A 13,913-nucleotide genomic window follows, 5' to 3' on the forward strand; every position below is an offset into this window, starting at 1 on the left:
TGCGTGGCCTCCTCCCTCCCCAGGAGAGGGTGGGGTGGGGCAGGCGGGTGCACGGAGGCCACACCTGCAGGGGCTGCCCAGAGCTTCCTATTTCCGAAGCCCTCGTGTCCGCACAGGCACACGGACATCACGGCGTCTGCGGCCCATGAGCCTGGTCCCGACACTTGGGGGCTGGAGGGAACAGGAGCGCCCCTCAAGGAGTGCACGGCTCTGCTCTTCTGGTTTTAGTCAAATGCTCTGTGAAGGGGAAAGGGAGACTGGGAGGGCGAGAGCTGGGGGAGACGAGGATTCAGAGAGGCCGCCACACTCCCCTCCCCGGGAAGCATGCGTCCATTTAAGGAAGGAGAGCTCCTCACTCCACATGAGGTCTATATACAGTCACACGAGGTCCCTGATCCTCCTGCGGTCAGCTAGTGTCACCCTCCGGCAGCCACTGGACCTGAACAAAGCCCTCTGCTCCTGGCTGAGCAGTGGCAGAAGCTGCCCATGGGCCCTCACCCACACTTCACTGGCTGCAGGCTGCACTGAGATCACCCCCGGGGCCCAGGGTGCCATGAGCAGACAGGGAGCCACAGGCAGAAATTAAATAGTGGCAACTGGTATTTATTACAATTATATACAGTCCTATCTTCCATTCTGAGGTCTATACATGATCACACAAATGAACATGTGTTTCTTGGGGGGAAGGACAGAGCTGGCTGTTGGTCAGGAAAGCCCTGGTGCCTGGCTCCTCCGAGGGAGTGAGCCCCCATCTCGCCATGGGATTAGCTGAACCATGACACGGCAAGCGAGGGCATCAGAAGCGCAGCATGGTTTCATTTGTCTGGGAGGACGACGGGGCACAAGTGGGGTTGGTGCTGGGGACAGGCACCTGTGGGGTCCAGGGCTGGGTCCAGGGAGGGAGGGGGATGGCAGACACCAGAGGGACCGCAGCTCCTCCTCCACTGAGGAGTCGGGAGGCAGTGGGGACGCTAGCTCTGGCCATGCGTGGCGTCACGGTAGTCAAGACACTCGGCAAACACACCCTGGGCAAGGCGTCTGTCCGGGAGCGGCTGGGCAGGGGCTTGAGCCCCAAGGCTTCGCTGCCTTCAGCTGGACTTGAGATCAAAGCCAAAGGCTGCTGGGCCTGGGCCTGGGCCTGGGGCTGGGGCTGGCGGCCAGGTGAGAGGAGGCCAGGTGGACAGAAGTGCGACCCCCACGCTGCCACCAGGCCACAGTGCAGCTGAGGACAGCTCTGCCCCCTACCTGGGCTCCAAGCTGCCCTCCCAGGGCCAGAGAGGGAGGCAGGGTGTGGCCACGCACCAGCATACTGGACGCCGTCCTCAGGGCTGGAGGCAGTGGGCGCGGCCCTAGTCCCGCTCACTCTCGTTGCTGGCACCCTCGGGCCGCCGCAGCTTCTCCACCTGCTCGTTGATCTGCCCATCCCCACCCCGGCGGTCCTCCCTCTGCACCCCCAGGCAGTCCTCCTCGTCCACATGGCTCACGTCATCATCCTCCTCGTCCTCCTCGTCCTCCTTGTCATCCCTCTTCTCCTCCTCGCCTTGCACCTCCATCCGCACCTGGCCCTTGACGTCCACCACCCCCTCGCCTTCCTCTTGGGGGCCCAGCAGGTGGTAGGTGACCGTGGAGCCCTCGGGGCTGTGGCCCTCCTTCCCAGGTGAGGACGACGTGGACTCATTGCTGACGGGTGAGATGTCGCTGCTGCTGTGGTGGTTCACGGCTGCGGGGCTGGAGGGTGACGGTGACTTGACCGGGATCTGCCAGGAGGGGATCTTTGGGGCTGACGGGGACGGAGGGAACTGCCTCCTGGCGGGAGAAGCAGAGGAGGAGGTTGGCGGCATTCAGAACTCCCACCCTTGAAGGGCCATGCCTTCCCTGACCCCCAAGGGCTTGGCGATGGTGAGCTGCTCCCCTAGGGCCACTGGGCAAGGGACAGGATGGAGCCCTTCCTCCCCTCCTTTCAGGAGCAAAGATCCTATAGCTGAGATAAATGCCAAGAGTGTCCTGTGCCCCCACAGACAGCCCAGGGTCCCCCCGGGACCCCCTGGGCGAGGCCCACCTGCCTGGGCAGCTGCTGGAAGCCAAGTGGGGCCTGCTGCCTCTCCGGAGCCCGCTTCCTCCTGATCCTCAGCACTATCCCTGCCTCCACCCCAGTGGCCAGGAGAGGGACAGGGTGGGGAAGAGCCCAAAAGGGCGATGACTGGGGACTCCAGACACCTGAGCCATAGTCCTCATTTGTCTATGGTCTGAGCAAAAGGTGGAGGCAGGGAGCCCTGGCCACTGGCAGGGGGTCAGACACATCAGAACCAAAAGGGCGGTGGTGGTGCCCTTTGCTAGAAAACTTCTGAGCTCAACACTTTCAATGGGCAAGAGTCAGCTCTCCCTTCTGCTCCGTACTCCCTTCCTGGGCCAGCAGCCAGCCCAAACCAAAGCCAATTCCAGGAGGGACCTGGGAGGTCAGGTCCACTTGGCAACGGCTCAGAGACAGAGCTCTCCAACAGGCAGGCCCATCTCTGCCTGAGCCAAGAGGACAAAGCGCTGCCCACAGGGCTGTCCCCCAGCAGGGCCTTAGACACAACTCTCCTCCCAGACCCCACTTGAATGGGGCACACACCACGGCCTGCTTTATTCACCAGCATCCTCAACACTAACAAGAAATTCCACGTGCAGTTTTCTTGGCCCCATGGTTACCCAACGGCCTGGCCTCCATCCCCAGCCTCCAAGGCGCTGGTCTCAGTTAGGGAAAACGGAGGCTATCTCCTAATGACAATGCTCTGGCCTCTGCCAGCACCACACCTCTTTCTAGGACAGCTTCTTTTCCTCAGGGAGAACCAGGAAGTTGAGTGGCTTGGAAAATGGGGTCTTCTGACTGGAGCCGCAAGAGCTCTCTGCACCCCATCCTGGACCCTAGTGAAGACCCCACCTGTACCCTCCCATTCACCCAGCTCCCACCAAACCCAGTCCAGCAGGGAAACAAGGACACTCCACGCAAGGCACCCTAGGGCGTCAGCCCCAGAGGACGGCCCGCAGTCGCGGCTCCTAGGACACAGTGGCTCCTGGACACTGGACTTTCCGTTTTAAAAAACCACAACAGTCCAGGCACAGTGGCTCATGCCTGTAATCCCAGCACTTTGGGAGGCCGTGGGCAGATCACCTAAGTTCGGGAGTTCAAGACCAGCCTGGCCAACATAGCAAAATCCCACCTCTACTAAAAATAAAAAAATTAGCCGGGCGTGGTGGTGGATGCCTGTAGTCCCAGCTACTCGGGAGGCTGAGGCAGGAGAATGGTTTGAACCCGGGAGGCAGAGGTTGCAGTGAGGCAAGGTCATGTCACTGCACTGCAGCCCGGGCAACAGAGTGAGACTCCATCTCAAAAAATAAATAAAAATAAAAATAAATAAAACCAGGACAGTCCCAGGCAAAGCAGGACAAGTTGGTCAGCCTACCTCTGAGGCTGCATTGGTGACAATGTGCTGTCACTACAGAGGGACAACAGGGGGACCACCAAGAAGCTGGGGGGGGCAGGGCCTGCTTCTACTCATGCCTCCAGTCGTGGAACCCTTCCAAGTAGAAAACGCAAAGACCCTCCCGCAAGGGCTTTCCCTGGGGCAAAGCTGTCACTGAGTGGTCACCTGGGGCTCAGGAAGGAGGAGGAGCCAAAACAGGAGGTTCTCCTCTGCTCCAAGGGCCCTGCTTTTTGGCTCAAGCTGTCCCTTACCAGGTCTTGACAGGCCTGGGAACTGTATATCAAAACTCATGTGCCACAGACCGTCACCTCTGGAGCGGAGAGGTAGTCAAGTGGGGAATGAAAAGAGAAGTTCAAAAGGCCCCAGACTCAGTGCCTGAGTCGCCCAGACAGATGGGGTCCTCGGGGGTGGGGGTGAGGGTCATGCCCCTCCCACGCCCCAGAGCTCTCAGTCCCCCCTTTCCAGGCCTGACCAGAACAGGGTCCCCGTGCCTCCCTCCTACCGATTTAAAAGAAGCCCTTTCAAGGAGTTAATTTCGGACTTGAGTTCGTTGATATTCTGGGACTCCAGGATCCAGTTGGTGGATGTGGTGGCCTGAAAGCAGAGCACAGGGAGCAAGGCTCAGGGTGGGGTCCTTGTGGCATGGGCGGGGCCTGCGGCTGCAAGAGGACCTGGGTGGGGGCAGCAGGTGGGGCGTTCTGGGTCTGTTCTGGGGAACCTGGAGGAAGGTTCTGCCACTGCCCACTGCCTGCCATGCCTCTGTTTGGATGACGACATCCTTAAACATTCCCACGGCTCTGTTTGGACATCTGATGACTTAAGGAATCATTACGTGTTTTTAGGTGCCATAATAGTATTGCGGGCATCTTTGAGAGCCATGCGGAGGCGTGAAGGTGCGGTATGAAGTGGTGTGATGCCTGGGATATAAGATGGCCCAGGGTGGAAAGAGGAAACAGCCACTATCTCTGACAAACCCCATCCTTCCATGCACAACTTTCCCCTTTGAAGGTAACACTGTTTTCCAAATAAACTTCACAGGACTACATCTCACTTCTGGCAAATCTTGCTGGTGTAGATGGGGAAGAGGACAGCCAAACCAGAGGTCCCCAAATGAGAGCTGCCGGTGGCCACCTGCTTGTGGCATGTGCACAGACGACAATGCCACACGAGGCCTCCGTGTGAGGTCTACCTCGCCCAGGCTGAAGGCCACCCCAGGCTGTCTTTAAGTGCACAGATGAATATTGCCAGCTCTCCTGATACTGCTCCCCCGAGGTGGGCATAGGGGACATTCCCTGGCTGTTCCCTACCAGTGTGCGGTGGGCCGCTGGGCTGGCTTTCAGAGGCCTGGTCCCTGACGTGGGGTCGGGGGCTGCCATGGGCTCGCCGCAGCAAGCAGCCCAGCTGGCACACCTTAGCAGGGAGCAGTCCTTTGGAGGACCTGTAGGTCTCAGGAAGGAAAACCTGGGCAGTCTGAGAGTGAGTGTGTGTCACCCGCCACCCTCAGACACAGCCCCTCAGGGTTCCTACTCCAGACCACCAGACAGGGAGGGCCCAGGAGCCACTGTTCTGGCTTCTCTGAGACCTTGAAAGCTACAGCAGCCCATTAACAAGGGCACAATTTCCACTCACCGGCCTACAAAGGACTCAGATTTCCAAACGCATATGGTGCCAGATGCCAGGATTTAGAAATAAAATCTGACATCTGGGGCTTTTTAGTCAGTCTCTTTAAAAAACAGTTGTAGAAAACTCATAGCCTTCAGTTTTATGTAGGTTTTTTAATTACTTAAAGCTCTTCTTTTTAATTTTTTACAGTGCTCCGGTAGGAGTTTGCAAGCAAGATATAAAAACTTACATTACAGCTGAGAAAACACAGCTCTGGGTCTTTGGTTTATGGGGTAACCGAAGTCCTCATACATACGAGTTTAGGTGCCAAGCCAGTGGCCCCACTGCAGCTCGGGAGAGAAGGTTGGGGTGGGCCAGGGACAGCGGCAGCAAAGCCAGCTCGAGGAACTCTGAGGGGCCTGACCCCTCTCACCACCCAGCACATCCCGGGCCCCCACTGCTTCTTAAACACAACATGTGGTGTTCATCTCATGCGCAAGGCCTGAAAACAGTTTTCCAATTTCCGGGATGGCTTCTGGCCACAGGCAGACCATGGATCCAAAAGATGATCTGACCCAGGAGAGCAGGCAGGGCCGTCGCTGGGCTTCCTGGTGCTTTAGGGACCGGCCACCCGCGGAGAACATGCACTGCACGGTGGCTGGAGGTGGCCACCAGTACCCGCAGCCACCCCAGGAGGAAGGGCAGGCAGCACCTCTGTGTGTGGTTTGGATGTCCAGGGGGGAGATTCCCGGGACTCTCTTCAAGAGACACCCCAGACTCCATGGAAAATGGAAAGACTGTCATTTTCATGGTTTTTGCAAATGCAAAAGATTTGAGAGCTGGCTCGAGCCAAGTCGTACATTAGGAGTGGCTTGCCCTGGGTGAGCAACTCAGGACGGGACTCTCCAGAGCCCAGCTTGTGGGGGCAGCCAGGGAGAACTGTCCACCGGACACAGAGCTGTGGGTCAAGGGACAGAGAGAAGAGCCAGTGGGTGTTCTGGAGCCACCAGGCCACTGTCTCCTGGACCTGGTCTGTCTGACACTGCCTCAGTGATGACCCCTGTTACCCACCCACAGAACCCAGGCCTGCAATCCCGTGAGTTGGTTGGAGCCAGGCACCCTCCTGAGGCCATGAAGAGCCCCACGAATTAGGTGCTGTTATGGCTCCATTTTACAGATGAGGAAACTAAGACTCAGAGAGGTTAAGTGACTTGCCTGTGGTCACACAGCTAAAGAGTGGCAGGGCCAGGAAAGCTGCCATGCCAGGATTTCTTCACATTTGGGCAGTGAGGCAAGGACACTGACTCGGGAGTCGGTTCTGGCTCCCTAGGGTTGCTGGAACCTGTGGAACCTGAGTCTAGAGAACCTGCCCGCTGCACTGCGGTGTGGACAGGGCTGGTGCTGGTGAATTGACTGCGGCTCGCTTCTCCCCTGTCTGTTCCAGAACCCCTCCTGGCCATGCTGAGCTGCAACCTAACTTATAGGTAGAGGCCGTCCCACGTCTACACAGAAAGCCTCCAGAGCTGCAGGGATATGGCTGCCATGAGATCTCCACAGGCAGAGGGTAGCTTTTCCTTCCTCCTGTTGGGAGGTGACAGAGAGAGAGAAAGGACAGCCTCAACGGTTAAACGTCATACTGACTGCCCAGCACCGGCCTCCTGTCTCTACAAGGAAAGAAAGGGCAGCGTCGGCTGTGGCTGTGTAACCACCATGAGACTGGGGCAAAGTCCGGCTCCCGAAGGTGGCAAGCCAGGCCCAAGGGACAAGAGTGAAGGGCACATGGGACAGACCTGGGCCTGGAGGGCCCTGCAGGGCAGAGACAGGTACCTTGGCAGCGGCCAGCTCGTGGGCGAGCTCCTGGATCTTCTGCTGCTGCTGAATCAGCAGCTCCTGGACGGAGGCGAGGGTCGTCTGTAACTGAGTCACTGCGAGGAGAAAGCAGTCACGGCGCAGGTAAATTCACAGGCACAGACGTTCCCCTCGCTCGGCCCGCGCACCTAGGAGCGGCCCATGTTCCCGCTCCATCTAATTTATCTGCAGACACCCCCAGCCCCCCGCAATCCATCTAATTTATCTGCACTCTGGGTGATCTGCCTGCACTGTGTCTAACCTCTAGTATTTCTACTTTATCTTTCCATTGTGTAGTTGTCCATGGTCAACAGTATATCCGTCCAGAACCTCTCCCCTCTAATTAGAGCTGGCTATGATTTGCTGAGCTCTCCCAGCTTCTCTGGCACCTGCATCCTTCATCTCCTGGGCCTCAGTGTCCTTGTGAAACTCCTGGAGTCTCCAGTGCCGGGACAGACACATCTCTAGTCCCCGCCACATTCACATCCAGGACTGGCTCAAGCCACAAGTCCTATTTCCCACTGCTCCTTCCTGCCCTCCCCACCTGACCCCAGGCCGCCTGCTCCACTCCCAGGTGCCCTGTGACCCCTTGGGACCCTGTTGCCACCAATGTCAGCCTTGCAGGAGCAAACGCCAGTAGAATGGACAGCATCAGAGGGTTTCTGAAAGGGTTTCTGCGAGCTTCACAAATGTGCCCCAGAGGGACACAGACTCCTGCCTGGGACAGGTAGCTCTCTTGTTGGCCTCGCTCTGGTTTTTAGATTCAGAGCTGCCGTCTAGTAAACAAGTTTATAAAGAAGGGAAGCCACCTCTGGCGCGACAGGTCCCAGCTCATCTGGGCCATTGCTGGGGCACGGGGTAATGAACGTGAGCCCTGTCGAGTCGATAACAGGGGAGGTGGCCAGGGTCCTGGGAGCCACAGTAATTAGAGACTCTCTTGACCCCACAGTGGTGTCTTAGAGGGAAGGGGGAAAATCACTGAAAACCCCCCTGAAAACCTCAGAGAAGCAGAAATTAAAAATGAACTTTACAGCCCTTAGAAAGGCTGTCATTTTATTCCCCTTATTAATATTCTGAGGTTGGGAGCCTTTCCGTAAAAACATAATTAATTGAGGCCGCGCCGACAGTAAACAAGCAATTTCAAATTAAACCGAAATGACGGCGGCTTCATTTGCAAATGTGAACAGATTCTCAGAGCAGATAAATGAAGTCACCACATAGAGTGGAGACGGAGGGAGAGGGGAGGGGCAGAGAAGGGGCTGCTTGGAGAAGGCTGTGAGGGGTGACTTGATGGAGTCATTAATCTTTACCTGTCTGGGCCACGCTGCCACTCAGCTCAGAGAGACCGGCCTCCATCCTCTCCAGCTGCTTCCTGTCCTCTCGGCCGCCCAAGATAAGGGGGAGCAGGTATCTCTGCAAGAAGCGGGACAGGGTGAGGAATGCATACGGACCCAGGGTTATCCTCCAACAATCTCTCAAATTCTGCCGCCCAACTTTCTCCCGGTCATCCCCGGGTTTTGGAAACCCTAAGCAAACACCATAAATGAACAAGATATTTGAAAAAGTTATGAGACTGCGATTACAACCACGTAAAAATTCTGCCTGAATAAGGACAAGGACCAGGAGGGAACGTGGACAGGGAGAGTCAGCTGGATCTGCTGTGATGGGAACTTTCTGGTTCCTTTATTTACTTTTCTTAGCGATGCCACACTATTTCTGTAACACAAAGTTTTAAACTCTACTGTCAAAGTTGTAAGATATAAATGTGGATGGACACACAAGCATCAGATACTGCTGGAGCCTCCGGGAGGCGAGGGAGGAGGGGCAGCTCTTCCCGGCATATTCTCCTGAATCGTGAACATTTTGAACCTGTGAGTGAATCACCTATTCAGAAACAAATGAGTACAATTAATAAACAAAACATCACTGGATAAACTAAAGGAAAATCAACAACACATTTCTGGGACCCTTGGTTCTCTCGCCAGGGGATAACACGAGTGCTCTGAGGCTGCTGGAAGAGGTCACCTCAGTCTTTTTCTAAATGAAGCCTGAATCCTCAGAACAAACTTCCTTCATGTAAGAGTCAAAAGAAGTCGAGTTCCCCAGAATGAAATGCAGGGCAGAAGGGAGAGGAAGGCGCAGGATCATAAGAAACTGGCTCTGGGAAAAAAGAAAGTGGATGCGGCAGGGCCACCCCTCACAGGGGCCTAGAACCAGGGACGCCCGGGAGGCCGTTCACAAAGGAAGCAGGCAGGGCAGGGCTGGCAACAGGTGCTCTTGGTCGCCTTGGAGGTGAGGGTGTGGAGGGGTGGGGGTGGGTGGCGGGGCCTTCAGGGACAGCTGCGTGTAGGAATATGTGCACTGATGTCCAGCCACTCGGGATATGGAGACAAAGTCCCCCAGGTGAGGAGAGTGAGACCCGCTGCCCACTTCAGTGGGTGCTGCCAGCGGCAGTGCAGCGCAGGCCCGGCAGGAGTTGCCCAGGGACAACTTTGGTTCTTAATCTATCTGGGCCCAGATAAGAAAGAGGACGGAAATCTCTCCATTACGGTTTCTGTACCAGGGAAGGAAAAGAAGGTCTCTTGCAAGGGGTTTGTGGGAACTCATTTCCAGAGTGACTCCTAAGCGAAGATCATTCTTCAGCAGCACATGTATAGATGCATTTTCTATTTTGCAAAGTGCTTTTCAACCACAGTGTGAGCTATTACCCACAACTGAGCCAAAACTCATCAAAGGTAGCCTTATGCTTCAGGATGAAATGTCCTCAGCATGAAAGGTAAAGAATTCTCGGCCAGGCACGGTGGCTCACGCTTGTAATCCCAGCACTTTGGGAGGCTGAGGTGGGCAGATCATGAGGTCAGGAGTTCGAGATCAGCCTGGCCAACACAGTGAAACTCCGTCTCTACTAAAAATATAAAGACTAGCTAAGTGTGGTGGCACATGCCTACAATCCCAGCTCCTCGGGAGGCTGTGGCTGGAGAATCACTTGAACCCGGGAGACGGAGGGTGCTGTGAGCCGAGATCATGCCACTGTACTCCAGCCTAGGTAACAGAGCTAGACTCTGTCTAAAACAAACAAACAAACAAACAAAAAATCATGTATGTGCATGTAACCAACTAAACACCCCATTTCTGAGATCAGAAGTCCTAAGGGCAGGAGCAGACACGCTGCCCTAGTCCAAGTCTTCACATGCTTATAAAGCAAGTCAAGGGCTTCTTACCATTTCTTTTATTTTTTCAGTTTCAAGAAACTGACCAGATGCTTTAGAAATTCTCTTGTTACCATTGTGACTGATATTGCGATGTTTCTTTTCTTTTTTAAAGTACAGCAGAGAGCCCAGAGCTTCGTAGAAACGATGGTGGCAGCTTCCTGTGAGTGCCCACACCAAGGCGAGCTGCCGAGCTACCCTCCCGCTCCCATCAGGCCACAGGCCCTCCATGGGTGGCCATGTGACAGTGCCTACTGCTCGGTGCAGCCGAGCGTTCATTTGAGGACTCTGCATTTGTATCACAGTCTTCTTGGTGCTTGTATACAGTCGGTGATTTGAAGGGGGCACCAGTTCAGAGGGAGAAGTACTGAGCCCCAAGAGGTGCTTTTGTTCTGTTCTTTTATTTGAGACAGAGTCTCGCTCTGTCACCCAGGCTGGAGTGCAGTGGCACAATCTCGGCTCACTGCAGGCTCACTGCAACCTACGCCTCCCAGGTTCAAGTGATTCTCCTGCCTCAGCCTCCCGAGTAGCTGGGATTACGGGTGCACGCCAAGACACCGAGCCAATTTGTGTATTTTCAGTAGAGACAGGGTTTCACCTTGTTGGCCAGGCTGGTCTCAAACTCCTGACTTCAAGTGATCTGCCCACCTCAGCCTCCCAAAGTCCTGGGATTATAGGTGTGAACCACTGTGCCTGGCTTATTTTGTTTTTTACATTGAGACAGGGTCTCCTTCTGTGGCCCAGGCTGGAGTGCAGCAGTGTGATCTCAGCTCACTGTAACCTCTGCCTCCCAAGCCCAGGTGGTCCTTGCACTCAGCCTCCCGAGTATAGCTGGAACTACAGATTCATGCCACCATGCCCAGCTTATTTTTGTTTTATTTTACTTTATTTTTCTTTTGGTAGAAACAGAGTTTCACCACATTGGCCAGGCTCATCTCAAACATTTGAACTCAAGCAATCTGCCTGCCTTGGCCTCCCAAAGTACTAGGATTAGAGGTGTGAGCCATGGCACCTGGACCAACCCAGAATGTTTTATTTCTTGATTTCTCTTTTTTGAGATGGAGTCTTGCTCTATCGCCCAGGCTGGAGTGCAGTGGCGCGATCTTGGCTCACTGCAAGCTCCACCTCCCAGGTTCACCCCATTCTCCTGCCTCAGCCTCCCCAGTTTTTTGTATTTTCAGTAGAGACGGGGTTTCACCATGTTAGCCAGGATAGTCTCAATCTCCTGACCTCGTGATCAGGTCAGGATCCTCAGCCTCAGCCTCCCAAAGTGCTGGGATTACAGGCGTGAGCCACCGCGCCCAGCCCTTGTTTCTCGATTTCTAACATGGAAATGTCCAGCTCCAGGAATACATGCTACACTTAAAAAATTATATTCTGCTATAACTGTCATTAGCTTTTGTACTACATAAAAAATGAAGAATCCCACAGTACCATGGCTGAACATGTTTCATGTGCTAAGAGTGACCATGGCGAGTCTGGGTGCTCATTCAGGTTGTTTAAAAAAAAAAAAAAAAAAATCACCGGCCAGGCACAGTGGCTCAGCCTGTAATCCCGGCACTTTGGGAGGCTGAGGTGGATGGATCACCTGAGGTCATGAGTTCGAGACTGGCCTGGCCAACACAGTGAAACGCCATCTCTACTAAAAATACAAAAATTAGCCAGGCATGCTGGTATGCGCCTATAATCCCAGCTACTCAGAAAGCTGAGACAGGAGAATTGCTTGAACTCAGGAGGCAGAGGTTGCAGTGAGCCAAGATCACGCCACTGCACTCCGGCCTGGGCGACAGAGCGAGACTCCATCTCCAAAAAAAAAAAAAAAAATCACCAATCAGGGGTGGAGGAGCTGACAGCCTCGAAAGAAAAGAGGCTTCTCTCCAGGATCCCAAGATCTGGACTGGCCACCTACCCTGGCCCTGCATTTTCTAGAAACTAGACTCATCTGCTTCATGTCCAAGTTGGGCCTTCACAAGGGAGTCAATGTTTACCTCATGCCTGCAGTTCTGTTGCAAGCAATGAGCCTGGGATCCTGAGAGTTGACCTGAGAAGCCTGGGAAATCCTAGATTTCTATAGATGCCAACACAACAGAGCAAAAAGAACAGCTCCCATACATCTGATGACACTAAGGTTCTCACTGCCGCTCTTAAATGCTATGGCAGAACAATGGTGTATAAAGCTCTTCCATGTGCCGGGCTTGGCTCTGAGCCCTCCACAAGGGAGACTGACTCTTCGGGACTTCACAACAACCTCATGAGGTCGGGACTGTTATCCCCATTTTACAGACCAGAGCCTGTGATCACCAAGCTCCTGAGGGGCAGAGCCAGGGCTCAGCAAAGCAGCTGGCCCAGCGTTTATGATCTTTGCCATTATGTTATTCTGTGTCTCAAAACTGCTCGCACGGCTTTCCTGTGCGGGCACTACTCTAAGTGCCCAACATGGGCTGGCAAGGGACAGACCTCACGATGCCCCTGCAAGTAGAGATCTGGGTGGTACATGCTGAGTACTAGAGAAAAGATGAGCAGAGCCGCCAAGCCTCGCAGCAGGGCAGGGCCTGGATCCAGCCGTGAACCCCGACCTCTACCACAGCCTCTCGCTGCCAACATGCTCCAGGGCAGAGCACGGCAGTGCCTCCATGCAGGGGAGCCAGTGAAAGGGCACTGAATGCCACAGGGTGGCAGGGGCACAGCACCCACGGCCACTGGGGGTGACTCACCTTGTAGAGCTGGTGAAAGCCAAATGCGATGCCTGCCATGATGATGGCCAGGGCGCCGTAATCTCGCCATCGGGATCCTGCGGGGCCTACAGGCGGGGTAAGAGGAGGAGGGTTAGAAGACGCACATGGTGTCCTTCCCTGGGTGGGGGCCGGCACACGTGCCTCAGTGGCACAGTCTCCTCGCCTCCAACGATGGGCAAGTGGAACACTCTACCACAGGAAGGCAGCACGTGATCATCACAACAGCAGCTCGGCGCCGTCCCCTCCTGTTCCCACTACCTCGACTGGGACACAAGGGATGCCAGTCACCCAACCCTGACTGCAGGCCGTGGGTGGAGGTATCTAGCAGTGAGCTGAGCCCCGAGTCGGGAGTCAGGTGGCAGAGGTGATCTGAAGACGGATGGCACGGTCTCTACCTCAGGAACAAAAGATCCAGAGAGGATAACATGAGTACATTTTGGGGAGCATAAGTATACCCACATATGCCTACTACAGCTGGTGATAAGCTGGGAGCCACAGCAGAACCAAGCGGGGTCTCAGCCAAGTGGAGAGGGGGACTGTGATATGCTGGGTGGGGACGCGGGGGTGGGCTGTGGTAAACTAGACCTCCCAGCCCTGCTCTCGCTTGGAGCCAGCGGAGAGAAAACACGAGTCTCCAAATGACTGAGGCTTCAGAGAGTGAGAACGCCTATCAAAAGGGATGAGGGTGGCAGGGGAGAGGGGCTGGGGGTGGCAGGGGAGAGGGGCTGGGGTCAGCAGGGTCTTAGAGGAGCCCTGAGGCCCTTGGGGGCTGGAGAGGAGCAAGCGCAAAGGAGAGACGGTAGGTGCATGTGGACCAGGTGAGCACCCTGGGCCTGACTAAAGAGGAGAGCTGCTCTGGCCCAGAGGACCCCAAGAGCAGGGTGCTGGGGAGAACGGAGAAAAGCCAAGGAAGCTGCAGGTGCAGTGGAGGCTGGGGCGGGGCAGGAAAGAGGTGGAGAGGTGGCGCCAGGTGGACTGTGTGGTCAAGGAAGCCGAATATTCTTTCATAAGCAATGGGAGCCACTGGGGGACGTGATTCAGGGAATGCCATG

The 13,913-nt window shown here is 55.3% G+C and overlaps 1 protein-coding gene across 7 annotated transcripts in view; it reads right to left on the reverse strand.

Annotated features, from left to right (window-relative positions):
- Positions 1–582: 582 nt before the first annotated feature.
- The window catches only part of PEX14 (peroxisomal biogenesis factor 14), a 159,261-nt gene continuing 145,930 nt past the window's right edge, over positions 583–13,913 (reverse strand). For all 7 annotated transcript variants that reach the window (XM_033228412.1, XM_033228411.1, XM_033228416.1 and 4 more), the window contains 5 exons: positions 12,841–12,926; positions 8,228–8,330; positions 6,897–6,994; positions 3,970–4,061; positions 583–1,806 (listed from right to left, as the gene is read on the reverse strand). In XM_033228412.1, the coding sequence (XP_033084303.1) occupies positions 1,350–1,806; positions 3,970–4,061; positions 6,897–6,994; positions 8,228–8,330; positions 12,841–12,926 (836 nt within the window). In that variant the 3' untranslated portion in view covers positions 583–1,349. The remainder of the gene's footprint in view (positions 1,807–3,969; positions 4,062–6,896; positions 6,995–8,227; positions 8,331–12,840; positions 12,927–13,913) is intronic.

The sequence above is a fragment of the Trachypithecus francoisi genome, unplaced genomic scaffold (assembly GCF_009764315.1).
Source record: "Trachypithecus francoisi isolate TF-2019V2 unplaced genomic scaffold, Tfra_2.0 Lachesis_group12, whole genome shotgun sequence".
NCBI classification, from domain to species: domain Eukaryota; kingdom Metazoa; phylum Chordata; class Mammalia; order Primates; family Cercopithecidae; genus Trachypithecus; species Trachypithecus francoisi.